The 18,827-nt window shown below is 39.9% G+C and overlaps 1 protein-coding gene across 2 annotated transcripts in view; it reads left to right on the top strand.

The window, feature by feature from the left end:
- The first annotated feature begins 7,626 nt into the window (after positions 1 to 7,626).
- Positions 7,627 to 18,827, top strand: part of cacna2d3a (calcium channel, voltage-dependent, alpha 2/delta subunit 3a) — a 108,168-nt gene continuing 96,967 nt past the window's right edge. For both annotated transcript variants that reach the window (XM_027288836.1, XM_027288835.1), the window contains exons 1-2: positions 7,627 to 8,218; positions 8,602 to 8,683. In XM_027288836.1, the coding sequence (XP_027144637.1) occupies positions 8,094 to 8,218; positions 8,602 to 8,683 (207 nt within the window). In that variant the 5' untranslated portion in view covers positions 7,627 to 8,093. The remainder of the gene's footprint in view (positions 8,219 to 8,601; positions 8,684 to 18,827) is intronic.

The raw sequence follows: 18,827 nt of genomic DNA, 5'->3' as shown, positions 1-18,827 counted from the left end.
TCTTCAAAATGTTTGCTTGTCATAAGTGTGAATCTACATGTTTATCAGCCAACAAGTCAGCACTGTTCTTCCATTTCCTCACAAACCAGAAGTGTGGAGAGACAAGCTGATTTGACACCAGGGAGACACACTCTAAACACCATATTACATGGCCTGACAAATCTTCCTCTACCTCTGTCATACTATCCTCCAGCTGCTTTCAATTTTATGCCCTGTCTTTCTTTAGCATCTTTTGTTTCTCTTATTTATGTTTTTTTTAAAGCAGATTGCTTACCCCTGTCTCTTTCAGTCTCTCTCTCTCCGCTTCCTTTCACCTGTGTTCTCTAACTCCATTTTGTTTTCATCTTTCTATGCATCCTTGTTTTCCCCTTTCCTCATCTAACTCAATCCACTGTCTTTCTCTTCTGCTTCTTTCATCCTCTCTCCAACCATCTCTGTCCCTTCTCACTCAGGCGCTTCTTTGTTTTGATATATGACCCAATTACTTGGCTAATTGAGGTTCTTGTAGCTGCCACAGAGTTTGATGGTGGGGAACTACAGTATATCCAGATGGCTTTACAATAGACTTGAAAGTCAAGTCACAGTGTATTGTTTGCAATCCTCTCTTTCCGTCACACACGCTAGCCACCTAGTTTTGGACCATATAGAAAGGAAGTAGATTATCCTGTGTCTAAATGAAAGGAAATGCCAGTATGTCTTGGTTTCATGTTGTTCTTTGTCAACTGTATAGTGGGTTGGTCACTAATACCACAGTTCCCTGAGCCATTATAGGACTTGCAGTCCTCCATCAGTTCATTTCTCTCTCATAAATGGCTCAATGTTCTGATTCTTATCTCCGAGCAAAGGAAATGACTGGTGTATAATTGCTTTTAAACACAATTATGTTCACTAATATGCATCCCATTCTGTAGATTTTTTCAATGACAAATTAATCTCTCTTTTAAGAAAGCCTGAAGCACTCATTTCACTCTTGTCTCCTCGTGCTTTTCACAGGATATCTTGCCCTCTTTCCACTCTTTTCTTTTCTTTTGCTGAACAGGCGGTTTCTTTCTTTCAATATTGACTGCTTGTCAGAAGACACCAGATGCAGGACTATGCGGGTCTGCGTCTCCTCCTGATCACTCTGCTGTACGGGAGCTTGTCTTTACTTTTACTTACTGGTTCATTTGATCAGCTATGTTGATCTTGGAAGCATTTATCAAATATTTGCATTCATACAAACATACATAAAGAAACAGAAAATAGCATTATCTTGTTAAAGGCGAGTTATTGATTTATATGCTGAGAGGTTTTTGCCTTGAAATAGAATAACTATTCTAGGTGTCCCTTGAAGATGGTCTCAGACACCAAACTCCCTTGTTGTTATCAGATGTATATGTGAAATTATACAGACTTTTTGAGTGCTTTTTCATAGTCTCATGGCTTGAAGAAACTATGCTGGATATAGATTTCCTATCTAACCAAAACTAAAACCATTTGGTTCCTAAGCAGGAAGTGAACCATATCTGTTCAGCAAAATTCACTAAAGTGCAAAGATAAGAGAGATAATTAATTTAAATGCCTAAATAATTAAAAAAAACCATGAAGAGGACTTCAAGTATATAATCTGCTCTGGAGGCTTTGGGCCTTCAGGATCTGCTAACTGTATTCTGCTTACGCCTAAGGCCAACTATGCAGATATTCTCAGGTGAAGTTTTTTTGAGAAAATGGGAACATTAGCCATGATTGATAGTATGAACATATGAATTTCTGAACTTTTATTGCTCAGGAGCTACTTTTCCTCTTACAAACCATGTAGATTATATGCATTTATATAGCACCTCTTTCATTCTCAATTTGAGTCATTTAATATGTTTTAAAAAAAGAAATAATAAAATGTGACTAAAAAGGTCCCCTGTGGAGAAAACCTTTCTAGCTGGTTCTAAATGTGTTAAAATGGCATCTAAACATCAACAGCAATTTCATAAAGAAGCAATGCCAGTCTGGGAAATTAGGCAACCTTTCACCAGCGCTAGAGGAATCTCCAAGTAAATCACAGAGCACACGCTTTTTAATCATCTATTCAGCCTGGCGTACTGTACACTGACAGCCACTATTGAAGATGATTTCTCCTAAAAGCTTTCATTCACTTTGCATCTGCTTTAACATTCCTTTTCAAACAACTTCCTTGTACAAGCACAGCCAGCCTTTGCCAACATTACAGATTCAATGTCTAATTCAAGGACACAGTTCCCAGTCAGGCAGGAAAGCCCAGTAATCAGTCGCTTCTCCTGTCCTGATTTCACAGGTGACACAGCAGGCGTTAGCTCACCTCTCTCTTCGTTGCCCCCTGCTGTTCATCGTGGTGAAGCTTGGTGCAGGTTGTCCTTGTTTTCTGGGCCCATGAATCTTGCATGCAGTGGATATTTTGATCCATGACAGTGCATATTCCACCAGCAGCTGGCTTCTATCTCATCAAATAGAGTCGTCTGTTTCTCTGCCAGTGCTGATGGAGGAGAGTCTATGGCATCTCATTATTAATTGAATTAAGGGAGGTATTTCTGGAGCAAGGTGAGTTTCTGAGCCTGGTAACAAAGAATTATTTATGGTGTGCTTTGAAATTCCCAGGCACTCGTACTAATGGGCCCATCACTGTCTATATGGATGAGAACATTGATGCTCACACACAGACATAATCTCCTGCCTCCTGGTGTAAATACAAACCAGCCTGGACAGAGATGCTTTGGCTCAGCAGCAGCTCAAAGTATAAAAATATAACAACCTCATCCTGTGATTTAGCACATAAAATAGACGATGAGTGACTAGATGTCTAATGGGGGCTGATTAGGGTGGAAACAATGTCAGTTATCTGGTTTCTGGTTATGATGTTAAACTCTTTAGTTTGATCAGCTGCAAACCTCCTCTGTGGAGTCACTTCCGGGGGAGGTTCTGCTCTCAGGTGAGCTCCACTGTGAGAACAGAGGGACTCAAAGGTAACAACACAACAGCAACTTTGAGCATATCTGTTGCTTTATGACACAATCCTTCACGTAGGTGACTGATTTTGCATTATCCAAACAATCTGAATAAATGTGTCTTGCATAAGTTCCCTGACAAAATTGCTCTAGCTATGGATACGTGTAACTCTAAAAGGCGCAAATTATTGAAAGTGACACGTGGGTTAAATTTGTTTTATAGGTAGGCACGCTCACAGTGGTTCACAGCACTCCCAGTTCTGTGGATAACGTAAGTTAGCTGTTTATATAACGCGACAACCGTGCGTAATTCCCTTGGGGAATAGGGCAGTACGTAGTGTGTGCGTCCTCCAGTGCGTAAAGTGTGAGCAGGTAAAGCGAGAGCAGATTATCCATAGGGGCTTAACCATGTAAATGTAAATAAAGGCTAAAGCATCTCAAGGCGAACTCAGCAGCTCCCATGTGTTATTTGGACTGCTATAAGAAGTGTAGGTTTCCCTGTAGTTGATCCCAACTTTAAATTTAGATTTTATTATGACCTTAACATTTTAAGAATCTTTCTGTCTTTTGTAGATGCATCATTCGATCATTCCATCCAGTGTAAGGCATGCAGTCGAACATGTTGCAAACTTATAAGCTCTTGAAGCTCATGCTATACATAATAAACTTTTTATTTCAAGAATAGGTTCCACAGAAAGTTTCTACGAGTTTTATTTTGTATTTTTTGTGTGCATTGTGGAGCTGTCCTAAGAGCGGAACCTCCACCTGAAGCGACTCCACAGAGGAAGTCTGCAGCCAGATCGTCTTGTGTCATCAAGGCACTACTCTTGCTTTGTTCACCCATACCTGTCACTTTAGTGGTTAAATGCAACCCAAATGTAACTATTATATATTTTTTAAATGTCAGTGCATAAGCTTGTTGACAGTGGCCAATGCTGCAAGTGAAGTTTATTGAAGTGTCAGCATATCCAGTTCAATCACACCAATACGGCTGCCCCCTTTTCCACTGATCCTTTATTCTGTAGTAGTATGCAGAATTTACCTTGGTGCTAATGAGCTGCTAGAGATACAGGATAGCTGATATCCCTGAGGTCAAACTAGGGAGACAGGAAAGGAAACATGGCTATATTTACCATAAATAGTTCTTCTTAAACTACAATCGTTGGACAGTTGAAATTACTCTGAAATGCTTGTAATCCTCTGGTGTGCACATAAAATAAACCTTATAGCACGGAGAATAATCTAGCCTGCATAATTATATGAGTTCAAAGAATGACAGTGAGCATTCTGTCAACTAAGATCTGACTTCTTCACATTGGGAGACAGAAGATGATAGATATAATGCATATAAATGCCCTTTAAATAAACAATAAATACACTTGCATAGTTCCTTGTGTCTTTCAGTGTATTTACAGCAGGTTTAGATGAGGCTTCCAGGGACTCTTCAGATTTGGCACAACATTTTATTTAAGTAGGTGTTAGAATAGGGAGACAGAAAAAAACCTGCTCTTCATGTACTAAATTATATTTCAGTGAAGACATTGTAAAAATGAGATGAGATAATGGCTTATGTCACATTTGAAGCTGTAGGTTTTACATTAGGGGGCATAGGGGGATTAAAAGTCATCACTTTTGGATGAAAAACTAGTGCGCCATGAAAGATGTCAGAAGGTTTTTTTTTGTTCTTTGCTGAAATGTCACGTACAGAGCGGCTACCACCAGCTTAGGTACACTATGCTCTGCAAAATCAGGTGTGATTACAGCATTCAGAACTGAGGGAATGGAGGGAGGAGGAACAAGAGGGGTCGTGGGCGTGTGAGGAAGGAAAGGGTCATTAGTCTTTGATGTTTTTTCTTTTTTCCCTGTCTGATGTGAAGTGTGGGTGCAGCACTTTATTATCTATAAATATTTTAGTAAATCTATCTGTCAGTGCATGATTTTATTTAAGTTTTCATAACCTCATCCTTATGGCGACTGTATGCTACGTCTTGGTTTCAAGGTTGACTTTACTTTGTAAAAGAATCTCTTGCTAATCCAGACTTTAGCCTCCTACCTCAACACCCCATCCATCCAGAAAATCTCCTGGGACTTGCGTCTATCTTATGTGCATGGATCTGTCATCTAGGTAGTTACTAGAACTGATATTTTTTATGTCAATGAATAATATCACTGTAACAATGTTACTCTCTCTCCAAACTAGCGGTGTCTTTTGGGTCTTGGCTGCAAGATATTATAACAATGGATTGGGAATCATGAGGGCCTAATGGGATGGTGTATAGGCTCCCATGGGACATGAGTGGTGTAATATGATGGTGTCTCAAAAGGAGTGAAACAGAAAGAAACAAGCCTTGGGAGACATAAGAACTTTATGTTCAATAACCTTATTATCGTCTTATTTTTACTTTGGAGCAACTTCAGAATGTACAATTATTCGGTCAACTTGAATTCAGAAAATCAGCTATATGTCCTGTATATAAAGGCTTATTTTCAAAAAATGCAGCCAGATTAGTAAAAGTGAGAGCAGTGCAAATGCCTAGTAAAGGAGATCAGTTGGGAACAACAGTAAAAGGACCAGGATCGGAGAGAAATAGCGTATTCTATTCACCCTTTACTCCTCAGACTTGCACAGACATTTTTCTTTTTATTTCACACTTAATGTTGGTTTTTATTTGACCATTGACTCCACTTACTGCTTTTATTCGGGCAACATAGTACTGTCAAGTGCAATAGCCCTACTTTGCTCAGTGATATTCCTATACACAATAACACTCTCAGAAACTCTCAGGGGAGACTTTGGCCTTGTGGAGAAAAATAAACTATGATAACTTTTGCAGGTTTCCAGGTGTAATGAAACTTAACTAAATGCTGTATGTCATCTATTTACTCCTAGGGAAGAAGATGGTGGAGTTCTTGTTGACTTGAAAATCCTTTATCTATATGGTGCGACTACCACGAGACAACACCAGATACATTATGAAGATGCACAGACAGAAACAACAGGGTAAATACCATAAAAGACGTACACTGTGTGTAGGATTTAGTGACATCTAACAGTGTATCTTCAGATTGCAACTCTCTCTCTCTCTCTCTCTTCTTCCTCCTTTTTAATTGATTTGTTCTTGGCTACTTTAGAAACTGCAACATTTGTAGATATAAAAGCCTCATTCTAGGGTAACAAAAGTAAAACAGTTCTTATTTTCAGGTGATAATACACTAATGGAAACATAGTTCATAGTTCATATTCTATTACATCTTCCCCTAAATCTTACACACTAGACCTTTAATTTAGTGCTTTGAGTCCTACATTGGGTGCCCATTCTGCAGCCTGAATCCAGACATTTTAAATCACTTTTGAAGTCAAGTGTTTGCTTAGTTGTCAGGTTAAACGTAGATTACTAATGTACATTTCTAAGGCAATTTGCCGGTGGTAAAATGAACAGTTGGTGTTGTGGTTGGCTGAGTAGGAGTTTTGCTTTTATCTATATTAAGCAGGAACTGTTATCACATTATATTACGACACAAATTTATTTTAACCGTCTGTCACGCTCAGTATTATTCTTTGATTGAGTTTTGCTACATTGTATTGTCAGATCTTCACACAGCGTTTGTTTTGGCGCAGGCTAACTTCATTATAATGTCATCTTCATTATAGTCCCATCTTCATTATAGTCCATGCTTGTTGATTTTGAAGCCTCTGAGCTTTTCCAGTGACATTGTAGCACTGGTCACTGTAGAAAGGTTAGTTTTTATTTTGACTTTAAAACACAGTTTAATGTCTCATATGACCAAATGATCATGTGCTGCTGGAGGTATGACACACATAATCCAAAAATATTACTTTTCCTATCCTTATTTTGAATGTGCAGCTTTGTTTTTAATTAGAGAAGTCAATAATCCTCCTGAATGTTATGTTAATGCTGCAGCGTGAAGAAAATTTTGTGGCTTTGACTAAATAAGAGCGGCTGTCTCACATTAACATCGACCCACATATGTCAAAGGTGAGTCTTCTAGTGTAAAAGAGAAAGGCCTGTGATCCACAGGGCTACACTTCTGCAGCAGTAGAGTCTAGGCCAGTCAGTCCATGTTGATCCCCTTCCAGTGCTTTTGCCAGAATCCTTCCAACTCTGTGTGAAACGTGATCCGTCGCATGGGGTCTGTCGCCTGGGGGCTCTCATCCTCTTTCACAACCCATATGCCCACACACTTCCAGCGCTACATCACTGCTGCAAAGTGCATTCAATTGACATGCTTTCATGCAGCATAACTGATTTATCACATGGTCCTTCCCTCCTTCCTTCCAACAAGAGGCTGGACATCCCCACTTCCCTCTGTGTCTTTTGACACACACTTTATTTTCTCCTCTCTCTCTCTATCTTTCTTCAGCACTTTGGCAGTAATTCCTGCTTGACTGAACTGGGCACATACAGTGCATGACTTAATCTGACATGAAAGCTAAAGGCGAGCTATTATAGCCCCATATTAGAGAGGGAGAAAGAGAAGGAGAGAGGGAGAGAGAGGGAGAGAGAAGTATGGCGTAATTCAAAAACAACAATAACGGCATCCTCAGTAGCCTATCCTCAGATCCTGAGAGTAAGGAGGAGAGAGAGGGAGTGAGAGAGAAGGCTAGTCGCATCACTCCGGAGGAGTAGGCGTGCTCTCTTGCGCGCTGCATCGTTTGATGATCTCCCCGGTTCCCCCCGTCCCGTCCCCTCCACCCCACCCCCTGAACCTCCACTCGCCACTCTCTGCTCTCTGCGGGTGAGGTCGGTCAAGCAAAGCGGCTGAGCGGACTTTATCTGCCAGGGGGAGTCGAGCTCGACTTTTCCACCGAGCAGCAGAGCCGTGTGTGCACCGCACCGGTCAGCGGGGGCCACACCGCGGCACTTTGGATAACTCACACAGCTGCCGTTTGCCAAAGGCGCGTCGCTCATCCGCGTCTCCGCGCCAAGAACAACTGAACATATTTGCGATGAATGATTTAGTCAGTCAGCATAGGTGACTTTTGATTTCCCCCTCCTCCCCCTCCCCTTTTTGTTTTTCATTTCTGTTGGATTCTGTGGAGGACGGAAATCCACGGTGGCAGCATAAAGCTAAAAAACTCGCACTCTGCGCGTCGGGAGGGTATTTTTTTTGCCCAAGATGCAGGTGGATCGGTGCTGTGTGGTCTCCAGTGCGTGGTGTGCGTGTCTGCTTTTACTTTTCTCAAGTCTAAGCACCAGGGTCACTGGGGTGGGAGGAACCCACCAAAGCATCCCTCCGTCCGTGTAAGTAGATGCTCTTTTACGCAAAGGCGCTGCGCATCACTTGATTCTCCAAGTTTGAAACCAGAACTTGTTTAAATTCCCTAGCTGTGTGATTGTACAAATAAAATTTAATGGCATATTGTTGTCTGGCCTTGAATGGTTTCCACTGTTGTTTAATGGTGTGTTTGTTGAGTGTGATGCTTCCATCTTTTTCCAAGTCGTGTCTTTTTGTTGTGCATCAAGTATAATATATTACATTTGCAACTTGCTTTAGCAAAATCAGTCGTCAGTAGTTTATAAGTCAGTGATACCTACTCTAAGTTGTGGCCTCTATGCATGTAGGCTATAGATGTGTGTATATATATATAAATGTTTTCTTGCTTGTCTTTGTGTGCTGTCTGCAGGGTGAAGCTTTGGGCTTCAGCATTTGGCGGGGAGATGAAGTCTATCTCTGCAAAGTACTCTGGCTCCCAGCTGCTGCAGAAGGTGAGCAGTTTTATTGTCTGAATAGGACTTTATGTGTCAAATCGAACTTCAAAACCTTTCATCAAACGGCTTCTTTTTGGGGGCAGTTTGAGTACTGCAAAAAACGTTGAGTAGAAAAGAGATTTTCTATTAAAAAGGAGCTCCACTGTCCTTAAAATGTGTTTTATATTCAAACAATTTTACACAATCCCAGTTTGGGAGGACATACACACATACACGAAGGACACAAAATATGACTGATATTTTTTGCAAAGCTGAAATCATGTAAAGTAACTTTATTTATTCTGGAGCTTAAATTTATCTTGTTGTGACTTATGACCTTTAAAATTGCTGTGTGGATGCGGAATCTGCTTTGGAGGAGAAAATGACTGCTGTTGAGTAATTTCTGAGTTGAGAGAAATGTCACTCTTCATCTCTTAAACTGCAGGACCTGAGCTTTTTAGCCACTTGAGAATTGGTAATGCATGTCGACTAGGTAGGCACAGATTTCAAAGCTCATTCAGAACATGTGCCTTTTTAAATGAGCGTCCAATTCTCAAGCACTCAAGCAGATACACGCAAACACACGCACACACATACAGATATACTCTTTTTTACTAAGGAACTGAATCTTCCCCACACAACACGCCCTTACCTCTTTCCGTACCTCTCTGCAGTCTGGTCCCATCCCTCTTCCACTCCGCTTTATCGCATTAATGGGATATTTGAGTCTGATGGAATGCAAATTTTCGTAATGGAGGGTCAGTTGATGAAGCATGAGGCAAAACTGGTTAATGGACAGCTGGTGGAAAAAGGGCCAAGCTGAATCTAACCTCTCTCCGGGTGCATAGATACAATGTTGTGCTTGGGGCCAGCAGTTCAGGGGTCTGGTGGAGGCAGGAGACCCACTGTGTGGTTGCAGTTAGGTGTCACACCAGCTGGCAGAGTTCTTATGTGATGCACAACCAGGACCTGTGTCTTTCACTTACACATGAACCCTATACACAAGTGCACATATAGAAAATCCCACATACACTTGACCACACACTGCATATTGGGGCCTATAGCGAGGATTTCATCAGCCACTTAGAAGGCAGAGGAGCGGTATTATCTTTTTGACAGGATAAAAACTGTTCCCCCTTCTCATCTTTTTCTGCCTCCAAAAACGGAGATAACCCTCCCACAGAGTAACGACCTCTTTATAAAATGCAAATGAAGGCCACGGGGTTAATTGAGCAAAGAAAAGACTGGAGACCTCTTTGTCGGAAAAGTGCATCTTTCATCCCAAACTGGTATGTTGCTAGATCGCATGGTATTGTCAAATGTGCAGGTATATCAGTGCACACAAGCATTCACTCACAAGGTTTAGCAACATGTCACAATGTCCTGCATGTTGTGCCTTATTGTGTGTCCGGTACAGTCAGTAGCCCTTGTGCAGGAAAGCTGAAGAGGGTCCACAGTTCCCTTGAGGGCACATATGCTTTTAAATAGGGAGAAAGAGTGAGGGATGTACACTGTTGTACATAGAGTGGAGGATGGTACTGAAAAGAAAAGACCGAGGCGCACGCGTGTGTGTGTGTGTGTGAATCTGTGTGTGTGTGTATGTGTGTTCCCCCTGGGCAGGAGACAGATGGACTCAGTCTCTCTTCAGTTATCTCTCTGACCCTAACGTAACAAAACTCCCTTGGAAATAACTATACCTCTGCATGAGTCTTACACACACGCACGCACGCACACACAGACAAATGCACAATGTGTGCAACTTAACGTGAGTCATGCTGGATACATAGACAGACAGAAGGAATTCTTTTGAAATTCAGATGTTTTACTTATAGTATATCCTACTATACTTATCCTACTATATTACTTTAATTGTATGATGTATAGAAAATATCTTAAATTTCTTTGCTCACATGATTCAATACATATAAAACATTTTTGTGTTGAAACATTAAGATGAAAAAAAAAAAAAAGATGAATCAGAAAGTGGAAGTTGCATTTTTAAAAGCTGCCTGCTGCTGATGTACTAATCTAATCAGTACTGTTCACAAATCTTTGGTTAAGTAACCACAGAGTGCTTGTCAGGTTTAATGTTTTCTGAAAAAATCTGTACAGTCTTGCACCTGTTGTAGCTCATGCTGTTACTTTGTGCTCCAAGTTAAAATGCTGCCTCACATTAATTTGATGCTTGATTTGACTTCCAATTTAATCTTTAATCTTCAATGAGACACATTCTTTTAAAAAAAAAGTGCAGAAGTGTGATTAATCATAATTGATAACATAAAACCATGCAATAGATTACTTAAATCTTTTTAATTGAGTGACAGCCCTAATCCAAATGCATTACTAGCTTAATTTAAGATCTTCATAGATAATTCATTAAGATGCTTTCATCAATTTCAGTCAGAATGAAAACAAGTTTGTAAGATCAATGTAAACAGATTTATCACATGAATTAGTCAATAAAATTATTGCATGGCTGCCAAGTTGTAAAACAACATAATTCCCAAAGTACATAAATGATATAAATCTTAAATCTTAAATAAATCCTGATTGTAAAACAATGTCTTTAGTTCAAATAAGAATATTTATTATCATATGTGTTTGCTGCTGTCTTCAGAGACCAAATTTAAATCTTTTTTTTTTTTTAATCCAGTTGGACCAGATTTGGTCTTTCATCCAACAACCCCCCCACCTCCCCTCCTGTTTCCTCTCCTGTCCTGATCTGTCCTCCCTTCCCACGCCACAGCCCGCTTCCTGTATCCATTGGAAACAGCTCTTGTTTCAAGGTTATACCAGTCAGAGTATATGTCTGTATGTGTGTGTGCGTGCGTGTTTGTGTGCGCACTTGTGTGTCCCTGAAGAAGAAAAAAAAACAAAAAAACATGATCAATAGCGCCTTCAATTTGTTACACAAATCAGATATTAGCAGTATTCTCACTGCTGTATGCACCAATAAAATACATACACACTTGGAACACTGTATGTTATACTGTGTACATTGTATACACACACACACTCACACATCCACATAAAAAGCCATGAGACTTCTGCTTGAGACACATTAAACATCTCCCACTGATAGTTAGAATTAGCTCTGTGTGTTTTACCCTCTTCGCTGCTATTCTGTTGAAATCTTTAATTTCATGTATCATTGAGCAACCTGTCTATATGAGCCAGCCTGGCTGTGATGGCTGTGTCTGTGTCTGTGTGTTTGTTCGTTCTTGGCTGGACTATAGTTTTCACCTCACTGATGTTATAGCTTTCTGGAATCAAAGTAGTGGGACATTATGCCACGCTGAAATAACTTCAAGCCTCTTGGTAATGGAAGATACAAGACAAATGATCATTCTGCGGGATCACCACAGTGGCTGCCTTGAAAGTTATCCTTGCACGTCTGCTTTCCTATTTTTAAAAGCATAAGCAGTAACCCGAGGGCAAGGGATAGGCAGCAGACACATGTGCTTGCATTGTGTGTGTGTGTGTATGTGTGTGTGTGTGTGTTAAGTTAGCAAACCTGCTTAAAGCATGCTCAGTCACATACACACACACACACACACACACAAACACACACCACCTATCTCACACTCAGACATGCATATACAGAGCAAAAGAGCAGAGGATGATAGGAAGGTGTAATGATGTATGACAAGAGTACGCTGGAATCGATTTGCCTGGGTGAAGAAGAGTGTGTTTCTGGGTGTGTGTGTGTGTGTGCATGTATGGCCTCTGGTACTGAATGGTGCCTTACCATTTACTACGACAAGCTACTCATATGTCTGCTGACAATATTCCTGAAGAATAAGCCAAACAAGACAGAATGGAGTATTTCGTCAAAAAGAAACAGTGGATGAAGAATATACACCAGTATTAAAGTCATCGAGTGAAGTGGAAAAGGCTCAGACGGAGATGCACAACATGGACAAGCTGGTTTATGGATAATAGAGGGAAAGATTTACAGAGCGCGAAGAGACGGACCTGCTTTTGTATCCACTGATGTCGCCAGTCATCAGCTTTTGCTACAAAATCATGACAAATTGTGCATCAAGTGAAATATATTCTTAAAATTGTGGACACTAGTCAGAAAAAGAACATATAACATATACTGTATATATTTTTCGGACTACATGTTCATCTTGCAGCCTACCTCTAGCCCTGCAGTACATGCTGTGCGCAAAGCCTTCCTCTCTCTTTTTTTAAATCTACCTTAATGAGCTTAATATGCAGTAGCTGTACAGTATATTATCACTGACTGATAAAAAAACTGGAGATGAAAACCTACCACTGTTTTCTTTTCAGAAAAAATAGAAAAACCTTATTTAAAATGCATATTTCATTCAGGTTCATGCTAACAGACAAGGACCGCTTATTTTTTTTGCTTGACGCTGCCCTATTTTGCGTGATACCACTTTATTTGCCATTATCTAATGGGCTTCAGTGAGATCGGTGAATTTGTCTCACATGATGTGTTAAGTGATTTACACACAACAGCGCGTGTTTTGATCTATTTTCTAAAGACTTCTTTCACAGAAACATAATTTAATATTTCTACAGAAGACTGTTTGTCTGTTTTGGAAAAATAAAAAAAAAGATCTATTTTTGTTCTGAATATGTATTTTAGTCACACTAACCAGATTTAAGAGCATGACTAATTATCTAATTTTGAAGTGGAAAATGATTATGCATTTCAGTTTTTCACGTTCATTTAAAATTAATTACATATTTGGATGACAACAGTGGAAGAATGACTCTTGCTGTCTGTGTAACTACAATATGAGATTTATTTTTAATATTTTGCACACAGCACTCGCATTAAATAGCATTTAAAGTTAAAATTTGAGTTAGTAATCCTTTTCTTATTTGCAAATGTTCTGTTATACTTTGTCTTCTTATATAGATTGCCTCATTTAAAAAAAGGTTTAAAGAACTTGTTTTATTTAAGTTAGCTATAGATTATTTGTTAATGTTACTTTGATAAACTTAATATTAGAATAATTTCTAGCGTTATATTGTGCACATAGTGTGCTGTACATGTATGAATCGGTGTTCTTTAGCAACCAGTTATGGTCACTCTGATCTGGATACAGTCCAGTGTTGTTTTGGGAAATGCGTGTATTTGAATTATCTGAGGAGGAATTTATTAAACAAATACCTGCACATTTTTTAAAAGCCTTTTTTAAACAAATGAACACAAATCTAAATTTATTTCTCCACAAAAATTACATTCTTCGAGAAACCTTTTAGACAGTGAGGAGATATATTGTCAAAAAGCTTTACAGACTTTTTCTTCGCGGATTGGGGGTGTTTGAAAGAATAGAGGACCTCAGTGTTGACTGTTTGAAAGGTGCTGTGTTCCAGCTTGGTTAAAAAAAATGATACATATGTAACTTTTAAAACCGAGTTTTAATCTGCAAAGGTATATAAGTCAATTTTTATGGGTCAATTAAAAACAAACTGTTCGGTCAAACACCGTCACTTGGCCTTAAGACTGATTTGACAAGCAGTTTTACTTATTTCCCTGTGTGCCCTCTATTTGCCTTTCTTGACCTATTGATCACATTAAATATATATACTTGTGTGTGTGTGTGTGTGTGTGTGTGTGTGTGTGTAGAAGTGGACGGGAAACTATGTGTGATGGTGCCAGCCTGCTGCCAAGGGTGGGTGATGACTGAGGCGTTCCAGTGTAACAGTGTGTCAGTGAGGGGGAGACGGCTGCAGATTAGATTTAGCTTTGGGAAAATTGAATAGCTGTCAGGTTTGGTTCAGCACGGCTGGCGATGAGGTGAAGGAAGGGGGTGTGTACTGATGACTGTCCCTCTTTCCCTAACCTCCCCTAACCCTCCCATTTCTTCTCCTGCTTCTCACTCCCTCCATCTCTTGTTCTCATTGACCACAGCATGATCTTGCTAAATTTGATTCCTCCACTGCTCATAGGGAAGAGAAAGATGTGTATGTGTGTGTGTGTAAATGAGAAAGAGAGGGAGAAAAAGAGCAGGGAAAGAAGGAGAGATGTCGTGTCACAGAGTTAATTACAGCGTTAGCAGGCGGGAGTGCAGCCTGTGCTGCTATCCTTTCATGTCCTAGCAGGCCAGCTTTAGCCAACACAGCCACTCAGTCATATTGTAATTAGTGCTTTGTTGGTGAGAAAAGCATGAGAAAAGCCACTATGAATCAAACACTCTGCCTTTACTGTAGAGAGCTCAGGAGCAGGGAGCGAGGTCCTTTGCTACCGGATTAAAGAACTTCAATTCTTAAAGAGCACAACTGCTGACGCTGTGTTTGTGGGCTTAGAAAATCAAGTGTTTTCTGACGACTTGTTGTGCAGTTTAGTTCCTTGATTTATCCCCCAATCTCTATAACTAAGTTCATTTGCCAAACGTGAAAAGTGTTTGATTTAGTAGTTAATTTGTGTTGGTAGGGAAGTTGATTTTTCTTCCCAGTTCCTGAAGTTTCTGCAGAAGATACACACGCATAGAATACATTGTAACACCTTATCTGTTTGGGTGTGCTGTTAGGATGATGAATGTGGACACCGAAGATACATATCCACTGTCATCTGTCATCGGCTGCTCAGTTCTGGCTCTGCCTCTGTTGACCTGTAGATAAAGAGCATCTCACTGTGGCTATACACCGGACATTAATGGACACGCACAAGTATTCAAGCATGTGCGCACGCATACACACACACACGCACAAGTTTCTGTGATTATGATAGATCGATCGCCTGGTGTGCTCCAGACTCCACTGCATGCAGAGAGCAAACATTAGCCAACTTGGTAAAGGGGCGGGACTAGTACTATTAAGCACATTAACGTGTGCGGCCTTGTGTGAAGGACTGTCTGTGACTTGCTGCTGTCCACATCAATCATCCTGCTGGTTGTTTGGGTCCACCCTGTGTGCTGTAGGTAAAGATGGCCCGCATAAAGAAATATACCGAATAGAAGAAAGGACATCAGACCCATTACAGCTGCTTCATCAATCACATATACCTCTTTAGATGTCCTAAACCTCTGCATGCTCAGATAATTTTGGCTTACGCTCAGAATGAAAGATGAATTGGCACTCCAGCTCTTTCGTTGTTTTTTTGTCTTACTTCACTTCCTCTCACTCTTTATTACCTTCAGCCTCTCCGTCAACTCTTCCCTCTATCAACATTTTCACCTACATGTTTTTGCGCCCTTGTGCCTCCCCCAATTATTTTGCTGTCTTCCTCCCTTCCCTCCACCCCCTTCCATCCCTCTGCTTTAATAATGGATAGGATGCAGCTACGGCACTAAAGAATACATGGGAGGGGATCTTGGGACATGCCAGTGTATATAGCAAGTGTTGGTGCCCACACCCTCAAAAAATAGTTCCGCTGGCCTTGCACTATATTGTGCACTCACGGGCGGCCTCAAAATGTGTCCCAAGTCACCCCTTTCTGCCTTTACGTCATCTTTGCCAACATACACACACACACTCGCACAAACACACACTTAGTTTGGCAGTACTTTACGGAGTCCCGCACTGCACCCCATTTGCACATCACTTCCCATAGACTGTGAGAGTGCTGCCAAATCCAGCTCCGTTGGACAACAGTGGCCCCTCCTCCTGATGACCTTCACCTGCACTTGCTATCATCTCACAGAAATGCACACACTTGGAAACCCGGGGTAGAAGAATACAGTTATGCATAAACATCATTGTGAGAGAATATAAGAGCACACACACACTTTAATTCGCTTTCTTAATACACATTACAAAATCATGTCTCACTGGGTCAGTGTATGTCGTTGTGTCTCCTTTACATGCCATGTAATGTATTTATTAGTTAGATCCCTGTGCTGGTTAATGTTTGGAAGACGCTGTAGTAATGCTGAGCACTGAGTAAGTGACAAACGATTACTTGGACACAGAGGATCAGTATGGATCGATGTTGAACCATATTGATTACATGGTGTTGTTGGCATGTGCAACAAAGACAGATACTGTGTGCAAAGTAAGAAGTCCATATTTAGTCCACAGAGATGAATTGTTGCTTTTTCCAATCAGATTTAGCAAACTTTTACAACTACATATAACCAGTTTAATGTTGAAGACCCAATGTAGCCCGGGACTTTTCCAACAGCCGCAACATGGTATTGGTTTAACTTTGTTTATTTTATTACTGGTCATTTTTTTAGTCTAGTGATAACGTCTAGGTTATGCTGAACATACACACAAAGATCTTTAAAGCTGTGATATCTTGTTGAGTTGTACTTAAGTAGACCTGACTGAGCCATCTCAAGCACTTAGGTGGAAGTATGTTAGGCCAAAAAAAATCTCCAGGGTGCACTGCAGTTTTCTGAATATGGTAGACTTTCCATCAGTAATAGTTTGAGACACAATTATTCCCCCAAAAGTCTGATGATGTAATAATAACTCAGTAATATATTAAAAAATGACTAGTCCAACTGAAGATTGTCATGGAATACCAAGTCTGCTGGATCAAACTTATTACAAACTGTTGTCAGTTTGATGAATCCAATTTCATTTGTTGACATTATTATGTCAGTATAATTTTTCTGACATATGTTTTAAATGAAAATGCAGTCAATTATGACATCAATCCTGGGTGGTAATGTTGGTAAAGGTTATAATGATTCAACAAAACCACTGATTATATAACTCTGATAACTGGTATTTATTTCTTGTGTTTGAATACAAGTCAGTAATGGTTTGTAGCATACTTCAAAAAGAGTTTGTTGCATAAGAAAATGTTGAGCTGCTACATCACCATGAAAAAGAGCATGTCTGATTAAAGTACAAAGATGTATATTATATGACTTTTTGTCAGATTTTTGTTATTTCAAACGACTGCTTATGAATTTTGGAAACTTTCAAGTTTGAGCCCCATGCATTGATCATTTTTCTTTGTGTATCTCATGTCTACTCTAAGGTTGTAAGTCTTTTCTTTTTGTTATTTAGTTTTTCATATTTGTGTGAAACGTCTTGTCCTGTACTCTTCTGTTTTCTATTTGTTTTGTAAGTGCTTGTTTGGAAAAACTAGATGATCTCTCTCAAAGGGGTTAGTCCTGATGCGACGCAGCTTCATAGAAAATGAACAATCTTTCAGTGATCAACAATTTAGTTGATGGCTGTGTAAATGCAGGGTTACCATTAATTGCTGTGAATATTTGTTGTTGCTACCACTAAGTATTCACTCAGTCAGTTGTGTTCCTGTGCAAAAACCCAGGATAATAGCAAACCCCTTTCAAGCTAATAGACTTGAATGTAGCAGCTGAGAATAATGATGTGTCAAAAAGCATCTGAAACTACTCATCAAACCTGGATGGGTCACAGTAATGGAGGGTCATGCTGGGATACACAACAAAGAACAAAAAGTTTTAATGAGCAGAAAAAGTGGAAACAAACAAGATGTATTCCAGTTTTGGCAAACTATGATAATGGCTCCCTATCAATTAGACCTGCCAGGTCACAGGAGTACAAGTTCATCGTCATATTGTGGTGTGGTGGAATGATATTTTATTAGTCACAATGCATGCACCATTTCAGGATTGTTCTGGGAATGCGATGAGGGTGGCAGTCTACTCCATTGAACTGCACAGTTCCTCAGTCTCAGCCCAGTAGTCTCCTGTGAGATGATGTAGAACAAGATATTCATGGCATGAAAGGGACACCAGAAGATCATGACAGAGTCAATATGGGCGAGGATCTCTGCAGTTTATTTTTTTTATTACATAAACAGAGTCTGCTGTCTGAGTCTGGTGGCACTGTTCCTACTGCATCAGCTGATAACAGCTTATTATAGATATATTGGAAGTGGTGTATTTATCAGCCATATATAATAAGAAATTACAGGACAGACATGCCAAACTAGGTTTGAGGAAATTTAGAAACTGTCTCCATAACATAGTGTGTCCAAAAGACACACTGAGAGTTAAGTTAGTGCCCCACACATGTATCATGCTTACACTTTAAAAAACAAATCTAAGGGATCCGTAGCTATACTGTTTGTACTGTAAATCTGTGTTGATATTATGTTCTTTAATGTATTCCATTATGAACTGGATGCCATCTTTAGTTTACACTTCATGTTGTACACATGCTTCAAATTCTTCATTATATTTACATGTTCATTTCAATGTTACAGTGTCTACTGATAAATAGTTCTGCTGTAGGTGGT

Source organism: Larimichthys crocea, chromosome XV (genome assembly GCF_000972845.2).
Source record: "Larimichthys crocea isolate SSNF chromosome XV, L_crocea_2.0, whole genome shotgun sequence".
Taxonomy (NCBI): domain Eukaryota; kingdom Metazoa; phylum Chordata; class Actinopteri; family Sciaenidae; genus Larimichthys; species Larimichthys crocea.
Note: the sequence above shows the minus strand (reverse complement) of the source record. Positions and strands in the feature narration are given on the sequence as shown.